A 21,852-nucleotide genomic window follows, 5' to 3' on the forward strand; every position below is an offset into this window, starting at 1 on the left:
GTCTACAAAGCACTGAATGGTCTTGGACCCAAATACATGCTGGATCTGTTAGTTCCTATGAAGCTCCCAGACCCCTGAGGTTCATCTGGATCTGGTTTGTTGTGGTTCCAGAACCAGAACCAAGCAAGGTGAGGCAGCGTTCAGTTATTCTGCTCCTCACCGGTGGAACAAACTTCCTGTAGACCTGAGGTCTGCTGCAACTGTCAGCTTTTTAAAATCAGGCCTAAAAACATTACTGTTTACTCAAGCGTACTCCTAAATTAAATACTTACCTGCTGGACTCTACTGCCCTTATTTTTTAACAACTTGTGCTTTTTATTATTTTACCTCTTTTCTCATCATTTTATTTCATTTTATTTTTTATTTAAGCGTACTCTTAAATTAAATACTTTTTGAAAACCGCGCAAAGTTATGGATAAGTCCTGAATGCAGGCATTGTGATGTAGAATTGTCAAAATTTGATTCACCGCAGGAATCGGCACAGATTACTTTGTAATACTGTTTGTGACCCGGTCTTTGTACGTTTTGACTGTATAGAAATGTAATTCTTGCCATTAAGAATGAGATGTCCATCCATCCATCCATCCATTTTCCCAGCGCTTATCCGGAACCTGGTCGTGGGGGCAGCAGCCTCAGCAGGGATGCCCAGACTTCCCTCACCCCAGACACTTCCTCCAGCTCTTCCGGGGGGAGTCCGAGGTGTTCCCAGGCCAGCCGAGAGACAGAGTCTCTCCAGCATGTCCTAGGTCTTCCCCGGGGTCTCCTCCCGGTGGGACATGCCTGGACCCCCTCCCTAGGGAGGCGTCCAGGAGGATCCGGTACAGATGCCCAAGCCACCTCAGCTGACTCCTCTCAATGTGAAGGAGCAGCGGCTCGACTCCGAGCTCCTCCCGGGTGACCGAACTCCTCACCCTATCTCTAAGGGAGCGTCCAGCCACCCTGCGGAGGAAACTCATCTCGGCTGCTTGTATCCGCGATCTTGTCCTTTCGGTCACTACCCAAAGTTCATGACCATGTGTGAGGGTAGGTCCGTAGATTGACCGGTAAATCGAGAGCTTCGCCTTTCGACTCAGCTCCTTCTTCACCACGACAGTCCGGTACACCAACCGCATAACTGCGGACACTGCACTGATCCGTCTGTCAATCTCACGCTCCATAGTTCCCTCACTCGTGAACAAGACCCCGAGATACTTGAACTCCTCCACCTGAGGCAGGACTTCTCCACCCACCCGGAGAAGGCACGCCACCCTTTCCCGGTGGAGAACCATGGCGTCGGTTTTGGAGGTGCTGATTCTCATCCCTGCTGCGTCGCACTCGGCCTCAAACCGCCCCCGCACATGCTGAAGGTCCCGGTCCGATGACGCCAACAGGACAACATCATCTGCAAAAAGCAGAGATGAAATCCTATGGTTCCCAAACCGGATCCCCTCCAGCCCCTGGCTACGCCTAGAAATCCTGTCCATAAAGATTATGAACAGGACCGGTGACAAAGGGCAGCCTTGCCGGAGTCCAACATGCACCGGGAACAAGTCTGACTTACTGCCGGCAATGCGAACCAAACTCCTGCGCCGATCATACAGAGACCGGACAGCCCTTAGCAGAGGGCCCCTGACTCCATATTCACTGAGCGCCCCCCACAGAATGGCACAAGGGACACGGTCAAATGCCTTCTCCAGATCCACAAAGCACATGTAGACGTGTTGGGCAAATTCCCATGAACCCTCAAGCACCCTGCGGAGGGTGTAGAGCTGGTCCAGTGTTCCACGACAGGGACGAAAAATGCCTTGTTCCTCCTGAATCCGAGGTTCAACTATCAGCCTTATTCTCCTCTCCAGTACCCTGGCATAGACTTTCCCGAGTGGCCGGTTTGCCACTCGAGCGGTACTGTCCCCTTCCACCATGCATTGTTACAGAGGCATATCAACCAAGACAGCCCTACGACATCCAGAGACTTGAGGTACTCAGGGCGCATCTCATCCACCCCCGGTGCCCTGCCACTGAGGAGCTTACGAACCACCTCAGTGACATCGGCTTGGGTGATGGATGAGCACATCCCCGAGTCCACACTCTCTACTTCCTCAGTGGAAGGCATGTCAGCCGGATTGAGGAGATCCTCGAAGTATTCCTTCCACCGTCCGACGATGTCCCCAGTCGAGGTCAACACCTCCCCACCCGCACCGTAAATGGTGCCGGCAGAGTACTGCTTCCCCCTTCTGAGGCGCCGAACGGTCCGCCAGAATTTCCTCAAGGCCGAAAGTCTTCTTCCATGGCCTCACCGAACTCCTCCCAGACCCGAGTTTTTGCCTCCAGGACTGCCCGAGCTGCGGCTTGCTTGGCCTGCCGGTACCTATCTACTGCGTCAGGAGTTGCACAGGCCAACATAGCCCGGTAGGACTCCTTCTTCAGTCTGACGGCATCCTTTACTTCTGGTGTCCACCACCGGGTTCTAGGATTGCCGGCACGTCCACAACTTTGAGCCGCCACGTTGACAATGGAGGCAGAGAACATGGTCCACTCGGACTCAATGTCCCCCGCCTCCCCTGGGATCTGAGAGAAGTTCTCTCGGATGTGGGAGTTGAAGACGTCCCTGACAGAGAGCTCAGCCAGACGTTCCCAACAGACCCTCACAATCCGTTTGGGTCTGCCCAGTCTGTCCAACATCCTCCTCCACCAGCGCATCCAACTCACCACCAGGTGGTGATCAGTTGACAGCTCAGCCCCTCTCTTCACCCGAGTGTCCAAGACATGCGGCCGAAGGTCAGATGAAATGACAACAAAGTCGATCATTGACCTCTGGCTTAGGGTGTCCTGGTGCCACGTGCACTGATGGACACCCTTATGCCTGAACATGGTGTTTGTTATGGACAAACTGTGACTGGCACAGAAGTCCAACAACAAAGCACCGCTCGGGTTCAGATCGGGGAGGCCGTTCCTCCCAATCACGCCTCTCCAGGTATTGCTGTCATTACGTGAGCGTTGAATTCCCCCAGTAGAACAATGGAGTCCCCAGTTGGAGCACTATCAAGTACTCCTCCCAGGGACCCCAAGAAGCCCGGGTACTCTGCACTGCTGTTCCGCCCGTAGGCACAAACAACAGTGAGAGACCCTCTCGGTCACCGGGGTAAACTCCAACACCTGGCGACTGAGCTGAGGGGCTATAAACAAGCCCACACCAGCTCGCCGCCTCTCACCCTGGGCAACTCCAGAGTAGTGGAGGATCCACCCCCTTTCAAGGAGCTGGTTCCAGAGCCCAAGCTATGTGTGGAGGTGAGCCCGACTATCTCTAGCCGGTATCTCTCAACCTCACGCACAAGCTCCGGCTCCTTCCCCCCCAGCGAGGTGACATTCCATGCCCCCACTGAGAGGGTTTTGGTCCAGGGATTGGGTCGTCGAGGCACCCCGCCACGACTGCTACCCAGACTACATCTCACCGGGCTGTCATGGTCCTTCCTGCGGGTGGTGGGCCTACAGGAAGTTGGGCCCACATCGCCGTTTCGGGTCCCTTGGGCAAAGACCCGGCCACCAGGCGCTCGACTTCGAGCCCCAAGCCCAGGCCTGGCTCCAGGGTGGGGCCCCGGTGACGCCGATCCGGGCGACGTAACGGTCCTTGTTCTCTTCCTTCTCATGATAAGCTTGTGAACCACTCTTAGTCTGGCCCGTCACCTAGGACCTGTTTGGCATGGGAGACCCTACCAGGGGCGTAATGCCCCCGACAACATAGCTCCTAGGATCACTCGGGCAACACAAACCCCTCCACCACAATAAGGTGGCGGTTCAAGGAGGGGAGAATGAGATGTGTCCCTGCTGTACTCTACTGCCCTTACTTTTTTTCAATTCAATTCAATTCAATTCAATTCAATTCAATTCAATTCAATTTTATTTATATAGCGTCTAATACAACAGATGTTGTCTCTAGACGCTTTCCAGAGATCCAGAACATGAACATAAACATAAACATAAACATAAACCCCCGAGCAATTATTACATAAACAATGGCAGGTAAAAACTCCCATAGTGGGAGAAAAGCCTTACGCCAAACATTGGCAAGGAAAAACTCCCCTTTAGGAGGGAAGAAACCTTGAGCAGGCTCATAAGGGGGGACCCTCCTGCCGAAGGCCAGACTGGGGGAGTTGGGGACGTCAGCAGCACACAGCAGGCAGGTGGAAGCAGCAACGGGATGACCAGAGGGGGGGGGGCGTCAGCAGCACACAGCAGACATCCACGTAGGCAGGTGGAAGCAGCAACAGGATGACCGGGGATGGGGGCGGGGGGGGCCGGGACCGCAGGCCAGAACGCAGCTCCCGAGGCTCCGGCCTGCAAACATGCACAAAAGAGAAAAAAGGGGGGCCAGCACAAGAAACTACAGGAGCGATGGACAAAAACAATACTATGAGATATTTATAATAAATAAAAATGGAACAACTTTTTAACAACTTGTGCTTTCTATTATTTTACCTCTTTTCTAATCATTTTATTTGTTATTTATGTTTTAATTGTGTCTTTCCGCTTTTAATGTTGATGTAAAGCCCTTTGAATTACCTGGTGTTGAATTGTGCTATATAAATAAACTTGCCTTGCCTGCTCGGGCTGAAGCTGGGCTCCGCTCGGTCATGTGATGCCTGGCTTTTTTCTCCCTCCCTCCCTCTTTCTCTCCCTCCCTCTATCTCTCTCCTCAGTGAAGTTGAAGGCAGGAGCAGCAGAGCGGCGGAGGGGCCCACTTTGCCTTCTTACATGCCGTTGATGCAACCTTTTTCTATTACCCATTTTTAACCACATTGTCCGTTTTTTTTCTGCTCGGGTTTCATATATATATATATTTTTATCTATTTTTCCCACCGCAACCTTTTACTTCAAGATGGCAGGGGCTATCATTGAGAACATGAGCACCAAAAAGTTGGTGATAGTGGGAGTTATTCTGCTTTTGTTCCAGGCGTTTTCCTTCATGGTCGGCGGCTTAATTGGTAAGTTTCCCCTCCTCGCACTTTTACTAACATTCACCCGGGGAGGCTGACTATCGACTATCATGTTTGTAAACGGCGAAAACAAAAGGAAAAAACCCCAACTTTCCGCCGGGTTGTTGGTCATCCAGCCGTTTTGGGGCAGAGAGGAGACGCTAAAGGCTGATTTATGGTTCCGCGTTAAACCGACGCAGAGCCTACGGCGTAGGCGCTGCGTCGGTTTAACGCGGAACCATAAATCAGCCTTTAGTTCCCGAGGCTGCTGCAGCTCAACCCGTATCAAGGTGCTCGCCGTCCGCCCGCACACGCGGCTTTTCTCTGGGTAAAACGCCACAGGAGCTGGTTGTTTTGTGGAGTCGTGTACTGATTTTAATGAAAATGAAACCCAGCCTTGTTTTCGGCTTCTTTGATCCAAACTTGTGTTGTTCCCTCCTCGTCTCCTCACACCTCCTCTTCCTCCTCTTCCTCCTGCCATATATGTCTGTCTGCCGCGGGGCCCCAGGCAGCATCTCTACCTTCCTCTCACCCCCCCCTGTGCCCGCCTTTCCCCACTAATCCCTATCTCCTTGCAGGCTGATTATTCTTGTTCCTTCCTCCCTGGTTCCATGTGCTTTGAGACCGGCAGTGGGGCACAAAACAAACACACACATGCACACATAGTTCAATTCAGTTTATTTGGGAAGGGACAGTGTACATTCATATACATTTAGAATTAAAAATGCAAATGCCCCCAATTTTAGCTACAGAGCTAGTTTCCATTGGCAGTCCCCCGGCTAAAAATATAAAAGAAAGACAAGTTAAACAACAAGTTAGAACAAATACAAATAAAGCGTGCAAAAAGTTTCTGTTCTTGTTATTTTGCTTCTATTTAAGATGGAAGGAACAGGAGAACAACCTGACGCATCAATCTTCATACTAACACGATCTTACAGACATTTACATATATTACAATACATTACACACATTTCGCATTTAGCAGTTAAAAGTTTAGGCGGTAAAGTGCCAGAGTAAGTTAAAGTGCTGGTTACGATTAAAGTGCTGAGGGTTTAAAGTTAAAGTGCTATAATGGGGGAAAGAGAAGGAGGATGGGAGGGGAGAGTGAATATGGAATGGGCTGCAGCAATGCAAAACCAGATCATATGTATTATTCGGTTGTGGAATTTAAGGTTCTATGCCAGTTGTAGGGTAAACAGATTGTGGAGATGGGAAAGGAAGAGAAAGGAAAGAAAGGGACATGAAGTACAACATAACTGGGGAGTTGTCAAAGTTGCATTTTTGCCTTGGGGTCTGAATGGGAGTTGCTGTCAAGTTTCCTCAAATCCTCTCTTTTTCTCTCTCTTTCTCCTGCACACAGAGCTTGAGCTCCCCCTGAAAGCCTGTGTGTAGTTTGGAGCCCGGTCTGGAAACCTCCACCGGTCGAAACCTTTGTCCCTGCAGTCCCTCTCCCAGGCGACATCGCCGATAAATTAGCCTGTTTGGCTCCTTCCTCGCTGAGATGGTTTTAATGAAGCCAGATTCCTTTGTGTTTGCTCAGTGGCCGGGGGCTGCAGGGGTAATTGAGAGGAGAGGGTGGTTTTCTCTCTCCATGTTTCCCCACAAACCCGGGAGCACAGCGTGGGGTCAGGGGTCTGAGGGGACGGCCTTTATTCTGGACACACTGAGGTGGAGACTGGAGGAGCCGCTGGACCCACGGGGTTCAGACAGCTCAGTTTAATTCTGTTGTCAGTTATCTAAACCAAACCCCGTAACATACTGAACTGCCTCCCCTCTGGGGGCTTTTATTCAGAGCTTTTTAATCGTGGTTGTGTAAACTTTAGCATCTGCTGTTTTTATTTTTTTTCCTTCTCTGCAAAGACTGAACAATCGAGATCTAGATCTTCAGATAGCAGATGACTGTCCACAGGTGCTACTCTGATTCATGCTTTTTACTTTTGACACTTCCATCCAATACACACATTTGGTCAAAGAACTAAATATCCATAAATGTTAAAAGGAGTACTCTGATAACACTCGAATACACTTGTGTAGAGGAAGCCACCTAATGTGAACACATACCAGGGTGGATCACTCAGGACTCATGTGAAGGAGGTCATCTTGGGTCATCAGCTTAGGCTATTACTCATTTCATTTTGTGAACAAATCACCAGAAGACTCTTCCTGGTGGCTCTTTTTTGTTATTTATGATATATTCCTGGAGCCTCTGGACCTTTTTTAAAAACAATTTTATTGTTGTTATTGGAAATTGTGTCCATATTTACATGCACGTTGGAGGAGGAGATCAGGTCTGATCACTAAAGATGCATTCAGGTGCACAACAAATGCAAACAAATGACTTTAGGGAATCTGTTCCTCCTTGTCCCCTGAAGAAGTGGTCCGTTGAAGGATGGCACCTCACGCAAGATGATTACACTTAAAGTAAAGAACACAAATGTCCACCTCGTACTTTAAATTTTTCTTTTTTGAAGACTTTCTCAGATAAATTAAATAGTTAAGCTGATCCATAATTAAATAATTTGGTGATGCTGATGTTAAGAGTCGGTGGTGCAGCTTCATCAGGATCAGTGCTCCATTGATTTAACATAGTAAACCAGCATATTACTGAACACGTTAATAGCCGACAGTGAATGTAGGCCTGGATTGGTAATTGGTGGCTTAAGCCGAGGAACCACGAAGCAATTTAATATTTCAGATTAGTGCAAAACATCTTATCTGCTGTTGACTCCAACTTTAATCAAGACTAACCTTTTTTCCAGAATAAAGTGTTCAGTAATCATTAGTATGAAGCAGCTGTCCTATTTCCAAGGGTTTGTCCCAAGTGGTGATGTTGATGTGCAGCAGACTGACTGCAGCTCCAGGACGCATCCCAGTAGTTTCCCATCATTATGTCATAAACACACCCTGTCTGATCTGCTGCTGTAAACTTACTGCCTTTGCCTCCAGTCATAGACATGTTTTGCTACAAGGCGGGAACTTGATTTTCACATGTTAATGTTGTGAACACATAACTTATAGTTTGTTTCAGCCTTAATTTTCTCTTTTCCCTCCCAAGTGTTAGGTTTCAGGTTTGGTGTATACTCTGGAAACTTGTTGTACATAAGGGTGACGCAGTTGGCACTGCTGCTATCAAGACAAATTAATTAAACCTTTTTGCTCCATGCAGCAGAAACTGAAAATGTCAGCTATGTTTATATTAAATGATCTATGTTGGTTCAAAATCTTAATAAACTGAAGGGCAGCAAGCTCACACGGGGTGGCCGGTGACGATATGGAAGTGCCAAAAGCTTTACTTCCAAAGAGACTTGCGTCAGTGTTTGCCTTGTTTGTAATTGACCACCATGAAATGCATTCACTGAACTCAAAACATGAACAGTGTTCAGTGTCTCTAGGCTGCTCCCGTCCTCAGATTATCCTCCTGTCACGTCAGATCTTTAACTTTCACAGATAAAGCCAGTTTTCTGCATTTACATGACAGTATTTTTTTTTCTTTCTTTTTCCTAATTGTGATGCGACCAAATTGTGATGCGACCAAGGTTACCGAGGCTATCTGCCTTAAGCTAACTCAGTGTCAGCTACATGTAGCAATAATGTTTTATTTTGCTGAAGAATTATGTGAAACAGGATATTTTAAACGCTCTCCTCTGTTTCGGTGGGGATCCGCTGAAGGAGCTGCCTGGTAGCCACAGCTAACTTTGATTGAGATATGGTTGGCGTCTTCTGTTGCTTGGCTTCCCAAGCAACATTGCTGAGAGAGAGGGAGACTGACTTCAAAGCCGCTTCGTACAAAACTAATGGGTCACTTGACTGATGCCTCATCCATTGTTCTTTATGGTCTGAGATTTGCACACATTCAGTCACTTGCTTGGTCACTCTTGTTTTCTCTTCTGTCGTTACTCCTTTGGCTCTCAGGCTGTGTTCACACTGCAGGCAAAAGCAACCCGAATTCTTGCTTTCGCAATCATCCGATTTTCATTTATTTATTTTTTTCTTCCCTCCACATTAGACCTGGCCCATTTTTGATAGGTGCTCCTAACAGTGGCGTAACATCATGGTGGCAGGCCCCGGTGCAAATATTTTTTTGTGCCCCCAACCCTGCCCTAAACAACCGCATGCACACGCAACAACACGCATGCACACGCATGCGTGTGCATGCACACGCATGCACAGCCACTATAGATAACTGCTATGGTCGCCATGTAGGCTTAAGTTGTGACTGGCCACACCCACCCTGCAGGGGAAGTCTCCTGGCCCCCCCGTCGGGTCAGTGCCGTTTCACTTATGGAGGTAGCTGCGAGCTATCCTCTTGCGGGACGCTGGCCTTTTCCTCAGTTGCAGTAACAAACTTAACTTAATGTTGTAATTTTTGCTTGAACATCATCCTGGCTCCTTCTCTTTTGTGTGCCGCTTTTTTGCTAAAGACAGCATCATGACGTAGACCATGTTTTTGCTAAACATGATACTATGCTATTTTTGGTATCCCATTTTCTTTTGTTTACCCTTTTCCTTGCTGAAAACTCACATCATTGTGTCATCATGCACTTGCGTGACTGACAGGTAGCCTATTAAGGTGGACTATTCCATTGACAAAAACTTTTTATTTATGCCTGTGGCTCCTAAGTCGGACAAGTTCTTGATGTTTTCCAATGGGATCTCAGGTTGTATCTAATCCATTGTTGACATCACCGTTATGGGATTAATGTCACAGTTGTGCACTGGTGGGACTTTTCTTGGATGAAATCTGCCTCAGAGAACCCAGTCATGTCACGTTACACCACTCCTGGCTCCAGTTCCTCAAATACTCACGCCTCTGCAGATGTTCAATCCACGGATGGCCATTATAAAAAATGTTGCTCTCCTTTTTCTCAGGCTTCTTCATGTAATCTAATCTATGAATTTGTCGGCATTCACAGCTCAAAAACTTCAAAAAGAAATCCTCCAGGTTCCTCGCACCTGCAGCTTTTATTTGCCTGACCTACTGCGTATGACATAACTTTGTCTTTCTGTGCAAACTTCAAAGCAGAAGCCTGTTCAAATGTGTCTTACATCAGACTTATTTGTGAAGTCCTCACATGAACAACCACAAAAGAGTTGGATCTTAGCAACAAAAAAAAAATCAGAATTGAAGTCTAAGACCGGCAGTGTGGATGTTTCCTTAGTCTAGAGTTTTATGGTCCAGTTTCACCATCATTGGTGCGTTTCATGGTGCTGTTAAGTGATGCATAGTTGCAAACAGATGACTTGGGTGGGAGTTCAGTGGTGGAGACGGAAGACCCCTTGAGCTTGACAACACTTCCTAAAAGTACAGTAATCTAGTATACCTTTTAAGCGGATTTTGAACATTGAAAAAGGAAAAAAACAACTAATTTCTGTTGCTTCAACTTTTAAGTTTTTTTTTTTTTGTTGTTGTTTTTTTCCAAGCCCTCACCACTGTTCGCAGCAGTATTTCAGGCATACTTTCCCTAACATTTATGTGTTTTTGTCCCTCCAGCTCCCGGCCCCACCCATCCTATCGACTACGTGGCCACCAAGTGTGTGGACACGACCAAATACAGGCAAGAAACCAAGTGGTTCATGCCCTGGGGTCCTAACCAGTGTGACAAGATCAAGTCCTTCGACGAGGCCATGGCCAAGAGGATCGAGGCCAACAACATTGTGTTTGCCGTCCACATCCCGCTGCCCAACAAGGAGATGAGCCCCTGGTTCCAGTTCATGCTGGTCATCCTGCAGTTTGACATCGCATTCAAGATGTACAACCAAATAGGTGAGAACTTAAATCCTCAAGGCATATCCTCACCTCCTGGGATTGAGGATTTGTTTTGCATGGACCGTTTGTTTCCCCCCCCGAGAGAGATCCATGTCAATATTTTGTCACTTTGGTATTTTACTTTCACAATCTTGGTAGAACCATTAGCATGTCTCATTGTGACTAAACTTATGAAATATTCACAGCCGTAGTCAAATGTAATCGCTGATATCATGAATTCAAGTGCAAAGTTGTTACAACTTTGGCAGAAATACTGTTCCTTTTTTATATATTGAATATTACCTTCCTGCTCGGCTATCTCTAGGATTCCTATGAGTCGCTCCCATTAAATGCTTGAAAGTCACAGGAATGTGTCTTTTTCAGTCAACAGAATTTGCTACACTGAAAGGGAGCAGACACTAGGTGTTTTTAGAATGGATCCCACTAATATCGCTGGATGATGAACGCGTGTTGATGCGCGTTGGCAATGTAAACACAAGGTGTGTTACTTGTGACCTAGGACCTGAAGGTGAGGGGAGGGATGGCGATTCGGGAAGCGTTATCCCAGAAACATAACGTAACCAGGTTTTTCTTTTTGCAAACCCTCGGTTTGTCATTTTTGTGTCCAGTTGTTCAAACAAGGACCATCCTTTTGTGGTTCTGGACATACGCCGGTTCGTGGCTCCGAGGCTCTGAGCAGTTACTCATCTTAGTAATATAGATCCTACCTGTGACGTCCTGCTGCTGTTGCTACTTTCAGCAGCCGTTTCCTTATTTCATAAAATAATAATAAATAAAAACTTCCTTGGTGGGTTGTACTCGGGTCACGTGATCAACAAACCCCTCCTATGACACGCCATCCTGCGTTAGTCAATGTAAAAAGGGCACACGACACTCTAGATATGCGCATTAAACATGGGGTATTCGCCAACGTAAAAGGGGCTAATGATGGATCTCCTGCATGTTTGTTCTAAACAACCTTTTGGGGGGGGTTGTAAATGAGCTTGTAAGACACAATTGAGAAATGTTTAAAGATGTGTTGGTTGCCTTTGACGTCATGAGCTGGTAACATAAGACTCTCGTTGTTTTCCATTTAGACATCCTTACCTGATTTTTTTTTTTTTTTTTTTTGTTAAATACTCTTATGTGGTAAATTGCCTGCTTGAAAGGCAGGAAGGGGAGGACAGATCAGTTTTTCCCCGTCAGACAGGCTTCGGTACTTTGGCAGGGTGGTTGGGACCCTGAAAGAAGAGATTAGAAAACATGACGAAGTCTAAACAAGTGTCTGAGTCATCAGTGGTGCCTGGGGGAGAAGTTTTTGCTTAATTACATCTTTTTTTTTTTTTTAAACATTTGTTTATTGGATTTTCACAGAAGTATACAAAGCAGAGGTAGTTTTGTAGTTACATGCAAACTTCCAGTACAACCCAGTAAATAGAAACCTTATAAAAGAAAAGACTGTGTTTTTCTTTTTCACCCCAAAAATAAAAAAAACAATACAAAAAAAAAAAAACATCATCAGAGACCAAAACAAAAACATAACATATAGGACATACTGCAAGCCAAATTAAAAAAATAATAGTAACAACAAATAAAAAAGCAAACATCAAACAAACATAAAACATCAGTCCAGAAGTATTACATATAAGATTTACCGTGACCCGCGCCGCAGCGCCCCACCCCTAGTACAAGTTTATAAAGCCACTATTCCACCGGACCTCAACTGTCCGCCACTAGAGTAGGATCCAGACTTCGTACAAAGGTGAAGAATGGACCCCAGGCCCTCCGAAATTTGTCCACAGAGCCATTAAGGGAGAATCTGATCTTCTCCAGTTTAAGATTATACAAAATATCCCTTATCCAGTGGGTGTAGGAGGGGGGGGAGCGACTCTTCCAATTTATCACTATCAACCTCCTAGCCAATAACGTAACAAAAGCCAAAACATCCCTCTCCGATTTGGAAAGAGAGGGCAATGAGGGGAAAACCCCAAACAAGGCTCCTAGAGGAGTAGGTTCCACTCTCTGCCCCACTATCTTTGATAGGGAGCGGAAAATCTCTGTCCAAAAGTTGTTTAATGAGGGGCAAAGCCAAAAGGTATGCATGAGGTCTGCTGGAGTTTGTCGGCATCTATAACAGTCAGGCGATACAGTATCGTATATTTTAGACAACCTTTCTTTGGTGTAATAGATGCGATGTAAAAGTTTGCATTGGATGAGAGCATGTCTCGCACATATAGAGGATTTGTGTACCCGACGCAGAATCTCGTTCCAAACCTCTCCATCCAATTCTTCACCTATATCCCCCTCCCAACGGGTTTTCATAGCTTGAAGCGATTCAGGACGTAGACCACAGATCTGATTATATATAACCGAAATTGCCCCCTTAAAGGTAGGCAATGGACGTAGAAAGGTATCTATAGCAGACTCATTTGGGGAATTAGGGAAAGTGGGAAAAGTTTTCTGTAAAAAACTACGCACCTGTAGATATCTAAAAAAATGTTGTTTGGGAATTGTGTATTTATCTGAAAGCAGTTGAAATGAAGCACAAACATTATCGACATATAGATCATTGAAGGAATGAATACCATGTTTTGACCAAGTTGAGAAGGCACTATCTATTAGAGAGGGATGAAAAACGTGGTTCGATGCCAATGGCGCATGAATAGAAAAACATTGTAAACCAAAATGGCGTCTAAATTGGATCCAAATTCTAAGGGAGGTCTTGACCGTAATGTTTGTAGTGTATGGGGCGGTAGATGACTTAATGGGGGAGTGTGCTAAAGCAGCCAACGTCACCGGCCGTGTGGAACTCGCCTCCATAGCCAACCACGTTGGTGGAGGGTCAAAAGTTTCATATAGCAGCCAGTATTTCAGAATCCTGATATTGGCAGACCAGTAGTAAAACCTAAAGTTAGGCATTGCCATCCCTCCAAGAGACTTGGGTCTCTGTAAGCACTGCTTGCGTATCCTAGGTACTTTTTTATTCCATATAAAGTCGGTGATCATGCTGTCTAGTTTCCTAAAGAAAGTCTGAGGAAGAAAGAGGGGGATACATTGAAATAAATATGTAAACCGAGGAAGAATATTCATCTTAACAGTATTGATGCGAGCAGCTAGAGAAAGATTGAGTATAGACCAACGTTCAAAGTCCTCTTTAAGTTTTTTCATTAAGGGGGCAAAGTTAGTTTTGTTTAAATCCTCATATTCACGTGCAACATAAACTCCAAGGTATGTAAAACCCTCCATAGCAACCTTAAAGGGTAGATTACGCAGGGGATACTTCCTAGCTGCTTCATTAACAGGAAAAATTTCGCTTTTGCTTAAGTTAAGTTTGTAACCAGATATCCGACCAAACGAGTCAAGGGTATCCAGAGCGGCCGGAACTGAGACAGGTAAATTGGAAACGTACAAGAGCAGATCATCTGCATAGAGAGAGACTTTCAACTCGACCCCATGCCTAGAAATGCCAGTAATACGTGGATTTGTTCTGAGTGCCACAGACAGTGGCTCTATGGCTAATGCGAACAACAGTGGACTCAAAGGACAGCCCTGTCTGGTAGAGCGGTATAGACGAAAATAGTCTGATTGATCATTATTGGTCCTAACGGAGGCCAGCGGGGATGAATAGAGCAGCTTAATCCATGAGATAAAATTTTCTCCAAAACCAAACCGCCCCAGGGTGTAGAACAAATAGTTCCACTCCACCCTATCAAAGGCCTTCTCAGCATCCAATGATATTAAGGCCTCATGGGTGGAAGGGAAGGGGGAGGAGTTATAGATGGCACCGAACAACTGTCTAAGATTGGAGAATGATTGCCTCCCACAAATGAACCCTGTTTGTTCTGGAGAAATAATAGACGGCAAGCGAGACTCCAGGCGTGAAGCCAGCAACTTTGACAATAACTTAAAGTCCACATTTAATAAGCTAATTGGGCGATAGGATGTACAGTCAAGGGGATCCTTCCCTTTCTTAAGAAGAAGGGAAATGGAGGCCTGAGTAAGAGTCTGCGGGAGACACCCCGATCCGAATGCTTCATTGAACATGTCCAGGAGTATTGGACCTAGTTTATGAAAAAACTTCTTATAAAAGTCGGATGGAAAACCATCTGGTCCCGGACATTTCCCGCTTTGCAAGTTTGAAGCAGCCGCCCTAAGTTCTTCCAAGGTGATTGGTTTCTCCAACTCCTCAATTACAGGTTGCTCAATGGAGGGAATGTCTAGATCATCGAAGAAAGTGTCGAAGGCCGAGTCAGAGACCTGGTCTGAGGAGTACAGTTTGGAATAGAACTGTTTGAAGGTATTATTAATCTCACAGGGAATAGTTGTAATACCGGAGTCCGACCGAATCTGTGGAATGAGGTTGGAAGTAGACCTTTGCCGTAGTTGATGTGCCAATAATTTACCTGCCTTATCGCCTTGTTCAAAAAAGTTGGATCTTGTCTGAAGTAACAGTTCTGTGGCATGATTCGTTGTGAGAACGTTATATTCTGATTGAAGAGTAAGACGCTCTTTATAAAGTTCTGAAGACGGGGAGTCAGCGTATGTGGCATCAATTTGGGCAATACGTTGAGATAAGTTAGCCAGTTTATTTTTCCTACACTTATCCTCAAATCGTGAATAAGAAATTATCTCCCCTCTAATGTATGCCTTAAGGCTCTCCCACAGCAATGCGGCCGACACATCTGGGGTCTTGTTGAAACTTAAAAAATAATCTATTTGTTTAGAGACAAAATCAACAAAGCCCTCGTTAGTAAGCAGACGAGTATTAAGACGCCATGGTGCTCTCATAATTGTAAAGTTCCTAAAGGAAACCTTCATTGATATGGGAGCATGATCCGATATGACAATGGTATCATATCTACAAGCAGACACACTAGAGAGTAGTTTATTATCTACCAAGAAGAGATCAATACGGGTAAAGGTATGATGGACCGGAGAGAAAAATGAGTACTCTCTTTTAGACGGGTTAAAAAAACGCCAGGCGTCAGTTACAGCAAACTCAGACATAAAGGATTGTATTACCTTAGAGGATTTCGAGGGGGCACAGACCTTAGTAGATGAGCGGTCTAGATGAGGACAAAGCCAGCAGTTAAAGTCTCCTCCCAGTATCAGATGGTGTGAGGATATATCTGGGAGTGTGCTAAAAAGGCGTCTAAAGAAGGCATCGTCATCCCAGTTCGGAGCATACACATTCGCCAGGGCAACACGAGTACCATGAATCTGTCCGGTGATGATAATAAATCTACCATTAGGGTCAGAGGTAACGTTCGAGAGCTGAAAAGGGACTGACTTATGAATCAGAATAGCTGTACCTCTTGATTTCCCCGCAAAAGAAGAGTGATAGATCTGCCCCACCCAACTCTTTTTAAGTTTCAAATGATCAGAGGCTTTTAGGTGGGTTTCTTGTAAAAAAATGATATGTGCTCCCAGCTGTTGAACATGATGCAACACTTTACTGCGTTTTATAGGGTTGTTAAGTCCTTTACAATTGAAACTAGTGAACTGAATTTCACCCCCACCCAACCTATTCGTCAAATTAGCTTGGGCCATAAATATATTCAGATACCATTATATGCACCAAGGCGGGCGCCGTCCCACAGCAGATCACAAGACCAGTATTAGACTGATGAAAACAAAAAAAACAACAGGCAAAAAACAAAAAACGAAATACACAAACCTCACCCCATCCCACCAACACAAAAGCAGAAGCAACCCCCCGCAGGAGATGCGCGCAACCCACCCCTAGTAATACAAAACCCCTATCACACCACATAGTAGCACACCTACAAAGCTACTAGGGCAAAAAAAAACCTCCCAGGTGAATGTGACCACAAATTAAAAATTAAAAAGGATCCCAATAATGCACATTAGTACAATTACCCGGCTGTTAGAAACAAGCAAAAATCCAGGTAGAAAAACAAACTACTAAAGGCCAATGGGGAAAAAGGAGTACCCATGGGTATAAAATAGGGTGAAAAACAAATATAGAAAAACTGCACCATCAACCTACTGCATACAATAAAAGGAGAAACCTTATCAGATGTGAGAGAAAAAAAGAGGGGGAAAAAAAAACAAAAAAGGAATCAAAAATGTTAGGTGCATCCCTCAATAAACTTCGGGTACACATATATATGTATATATACACATACACATATATATATATACATACACATATATACACACATACACATATATAAATATAAACAACCTAAGATGAGCAGTGCAAGGCTGCTGTCAATAATATGTGTTATCCTCCTCACAAATAAAAATAAAAAGGTAAAAAATGACGAAACAAGATGTGAGCAAATATGCTAAAGTAAACGGCATGACTGTATACCCCATAAAATGTATGTGTAAAAATAAATAATAATCCTCTCATAAAAAAAGTATTTAAATAAATTACGTATTCTCAGTCATTATCAAGTATCATTGCCTAAATATAAAACAACAAAAACAAAGATTATCTTGAGAAAAAAATCTAAACCAACCTTCAAGTTGTAACCCAAAATCAACCCCCCCCCCCCCTACAAAATCTGTGGAATATATATTAAAAGAAGAAAAGAACAACAACAAACCTCATTGCACTGAAAAATAAGTGTGCAAAAACTGCAGAGAATGAGGGAGAGGGACAAAATAAAGCATTAAAGCGGAACTCCACACAACCTGGCAACCTGGCATCAAAGATAACTCACAGTCAGTGATAAACAAGGCTCAGCCGTCCAGGCTGCAGCACCCGATATGCATGGGAAACGTAGTCAGTATAGATCTTCCGGCCGCGGTGGCCAAGGCACTCGGTAAATGTAGTTCTTACCGCCAATGAAAACGCAGTCCAGCCGCGCGGTCCCGGCACCCGGGGCACGCGGGAGTTGTAGTCCAAAACAAACGAGACGGCTCAGCCACCAGCCAGCCCAGCCAGTTAGCTTAGCTTAGCTTAGCTGAAGCTAAGCTACCTCATCCGGAACAACCACTTTTTTAAGGTTCTTCACAACAAAGTCCATCGCCCGAACCGGATCTTCAAACCTACGTGTTTGGCCGTCTGCTGGTGTGATGCGCAAAACCGCAGGGAACATTAATCCAAATTTCACGCCAGGGCAAGAGTGTAGCTCCCTCTTCACGGCTGCAAACGCGGTCCTCCTCTTTGCCACGGCCTGGGTGAAGTCAGCGAAGATAGACAGCCTCTTACCCTGGTAGTTGAGAGGGGAGCATTCCCCGGCTCGGCGTAGTATCAGGTTACGGACCTGAAACAGGTTCACTCGCATGATGAGAGGACGCGGAGGTTCCCCTTCCCTGGGTCGGGCTCGCAGGCTACGATGACACCGGTCCAAGACTGGCGGTTCGTCCAGGGAAAGCAGGTCCTTCAGCAGCTTCGCCACGGATTCAGTGGGTCGCGGACCCTCCACGCCCTCGGGTAAGCCGACCAGTCTTATATTATTTAACCTCTGGCGAGATTCCAAATCTTCACACTTGTCTGAGAGGGATTTGACCAGGCCGGACAACGTGCTAACCGTAGCATGTAGCTCAGTAACTTCGGTAGCCTGGTCACTCGCCGAGCGTTCCAGCTCCACAATAGATCGGCCCTGAGCTTCCATTTTAATCTCCATCGGCTTCAGCGCCCCGGTCATCTCCCTCTTAACTGTATCAGCCACAATTGCATCAAATCTGGAGAGAATGTCAGAACGTAGGTCGTCCATCATCACTTTGATGCTCTGCAGCAAGGCCTCGTTAGCATCGGGCCTCGGCTCGGCCTCTGCACTTCCCACAGCGGGATCTGACGTCTTGGCTGGCGCACGCTGGCGTCGGTCTTGTTGTTGTTGTCTTGTTGTTGACATTGCAGTTCGTTCTTCGGACAAAAAGTACACCCAAAGGGAGAAAAAGTACTATCAAAGCGTAATATCACTCCCGAACATAAAATAGTGCAAAAATAATAAGTTTTAAGTCACATTCCGGCGGAGCTGTAGCAACACACGTCTCACATGCTTCCCTGCCAACAGCGCCCCCCCCTTAATTACATCTTTTATGTATTGGTTTAAAACGTTTTTAGCTATGTAAACCTGAACATTTGCATGATTTATTATGGATGTAAGTCCACATTGACAGCTTTTGTTGATCAGTTGTTTAGAGAGGTAAGAGGTATCCGATAGTGATGCATAGAGAAAACATTCATGAAGTTGGAGTTCTGGCTTATCTAAACCGTTGCAGAATGCCAACCTCGTCACCAACATCATTTATTTGCTGACATTCTTGGCCTGTGCGGAGATTTGTTAGGAGCCCTGAGTTGTTTACTTGCTGGCTGTCTGACAAATGACTCAGTGATTCAGCCGAGACTACAGACAAAGCTTTTGCCAGATGTTGAAGACTTTATTTTTGTCTCTTTGAGATACGTGAAGAATAGTTGAATGTACATGAACCCGGGTGGGAAAATGTAGTTTCCAGCTGTTTTTGGGGTCATTGATACGACGTTGTTGTGCTGTAACACTATTGGATTATTATCCATTATTACATTACACAGGTGCTTTTTAATGATCATCTGCTGCCTTCATTTTCTGTCGATTATGTTCGAAACAGCGGTCGCAGTAATTTGTCAGACTAAAGATGGTTTTGTCCATCTTCTTTGTCCAATCTTTTTTTTTTCATTGTTTTGAAGAAAAGTTTTGTAAGACAGTTACGGAGGGAGAGCTAGGAGAGTTGCACTTGTAAAAAGTAAAACACTATTCAATCGAAGCATCCCCTCACAACCTTAATTGCAAATTGAGTTTCACTTTTGTTTATAGTCCTTATTAAATGACATTTTTAATTAATTAATTAATTTGAATTAAAATGAACTTTAATTACATTTTTTTATGTAATAACATTTGTATTTGAATTAATTAGAATGAATTTTAATTTAGTTTTTGATTAATACAATTTTTTTATGTAAAGATTTGTATTCGAATTGATTTATTTAAATTCATTTTAATTTAGTTTTTAATTAATAAAAATTGTATTAAACTTTAAACATTTTAAATTGTTTATGTAGATACATGTAGGTCAGCTTTTCCCAGTCTGGGAGAGAATATAGTTGTTCACGTAAGCTGCAGGACCGTGCAGCGCAGACACCCTGCTCTGAGACATTGTTGTGATAACATGTTGACGTTGCTCAGTGCCTGTTTATAGTTGCACTTAACTTGGTGGAAATGTCGTTTTTCTGGCTGCCCCGAGCCCACAAATGGTTACCTTCCTAATACAAACAAATCAAAGCTTATTACTTATTCTTTTTGTTCATTAGCCTTGTGCAAAACACTCAAAACTTTTTATCTCGTAGATTAGCTTTTTATTCTATCCTGTAAAACTAAGCCAAATCTTCAGACATTTTTATAATTGCTAAACAAAAACAGATTTAAGCGGGTCAGCTTCCAGAAGTTTGTTTTAATGATATTTGTAAAGTCAGGTGTGCCTTTACTAAGTTGCATCAGGTTGTCAGTTTAAGACCTAACCAGGATTCTTGGAGCTTAAGTTATGCAGATTCTGTGTTGCAGCTCTGCCAAACGAGCACAAAGGCATCTCTCTATTGACTATCCAGTCCAACAACGTTCATCCCAGAGAGGAGCGCTACCCTTATTAACCCCTCCACCCACCTGCCCCACTCTACCTCAGCATAAGGACCCCTTGGCCAGTGTCCAGCAATAACACAGCTGCTGAGAAGGCTTAGTTTCCATGGCAATGACTCCTGGACTGGACTGGACAGGAATGTTTGCATGAAGTGAGCTGACATTTGAGGGCGTTGGGCTCAGCCAATGGCAGAGGGAAGGCTATTACACAGACAGTCTGCTGCCAGTTCTCATCTAGTTCCTCCTTCCTCCTGCTCGCTCTCTGTTTCGTTTTTCTTCTTCCTCCCCCTTTCTTACAGCACAGGCCACTGGGTTTCTTTCTCTTCATTCCTGCTTGCTTCATAATGGCACAAGAGGCACTCTGCAGAGCTGAAGGAGAGGACACTTGGCTTTGTAATGTGATCTAAAGATGCAGCTTTATTGGCCTGGCTTTGGATCTTTTTGTTAGACTCAATGTGCAGGGATGTTAAAGGCCAGCTCAAGGTATTATTGAGCTTCATACCAAGAAGGAAACTGCATAAATCTGGGCCACTGAGGAGAGCTCCCTGAATAATTGAACATATACATGCCGATTTGATTATTCTATTAATGTTGTGCCACATTCATGCTAAGGTAATTTGCTTAAATTATTTTACCTCAGATAATGATTCTCATGGCAGACAACAGTGTATGGGATCTAGACCATCATCTTATTGTTTTAAACACCAGACTATTGTAAAATTGGCATCCGAGACCCTGAAAGGAGGGTAAATGATAGTTTCTGGTTATAATGTGAAGAGTGTGTGCTGGGCTTTGCTGGACTTCTAATGAAAAGGCCATGGCTGTCCGTCAACAAGACCTAATTCTGTGTCATCACTAGGATGATAACAGACAGGTGGGGGCATGGTAGATATACAGTCAAGGTACACCTGAATGTATAATTCAAGAGTTGTTCATTATTATTATTATGCCTGATGAATTTTGTTGTCATTGAAAGTTGAATGAATTACACTTCAGTTGTGTGAATAAAGGGATTTGTCACACATCCTTTCACTTTAAAACTCTGAACACCTCAACTTCTGATGGACAGGAGTCAGACAACTTCTCAAACCCGGTGCTAGCACATTCTAGAACTGTTTGGAGAGAAGTGCATAGAATGTGAATGTAGACAATCATATGCATGCATCTATATGGCACAACACTGCAATACGTGTTGGGAAAAAGACTGTTCACTGGAATCAATGGCTGATGAAAGGAATATGTAATGTGGGTGACTTGTACTCTGGTAGAGTGTTTATCTCTTTTTCCGAACTTAAGCAAAAATACAACTTGGAAGATAAAGGAAATTTTTGGAAGTTTTTACAAGTCAGAGACAGTATAACTAAGGGTCAATTCCCACAAGACAAGAATCCGGTGGTGACATTTTTGGAACTACCTGACACAACTCACAGGGCAGCTGTGTTTCAGAATCTTTAATGGGTTAAAGGGAAATATATGTCAAAGTCTGAGATGTATCTGGCAGAAAGACATAGGGTGTGAACTGAATGATGAAACCTGGCTGAGAATATTAGCAAATTCAGGAAAACAT

The 21,852-nt window shown here is 44.8% G+C and overlaps 1 protein-coding gene across 1 annotated transcript in view; it reads left to right on the plus strand.

Moving 5' to 3' along the window:
* The first annotated feature begins 4,675 nt into the window (after nucleotides 1–4,675).
* wls (Wnt ligand secretion mediator) overlaps nucleotides 4,676–21,852 on the plus strand; it is a 39,080-nt gene continuing 21,903 nt past the window's right edge. The window contains exons 1-2 of the mRNA XM_061732631.1: nucleotides 4,676–4,961; nucleotides 10,444–10,716. Coding sequence (XP_061588615.1) covers nucleotides 4,856–4,961; nucleotides 10,444–10,716 — 379 coding nt within the window. The 5' untranslated portion in view covers nucleotides 4,676–4,855. The remainder of the gene's footprint in view (nucleotides 4,962–10,443; nucleotides 10,717–21,852) is intronic.

Source organism: Cololabis saira, chromosome 10 (genome assembly GCF_033807715.1).
Source record: "Cololabis saira isolate AMF1-May2022 chromosome 10, fColSai1.1, whole genome shotgun sequence".
In the NCBI taxonomy this organism is placed as follows: Eukaryota; Metazoa; Chordata; class Actinopteri; order Beloniformes; family Belonidae; genus Cololabis; species Cololabis saira.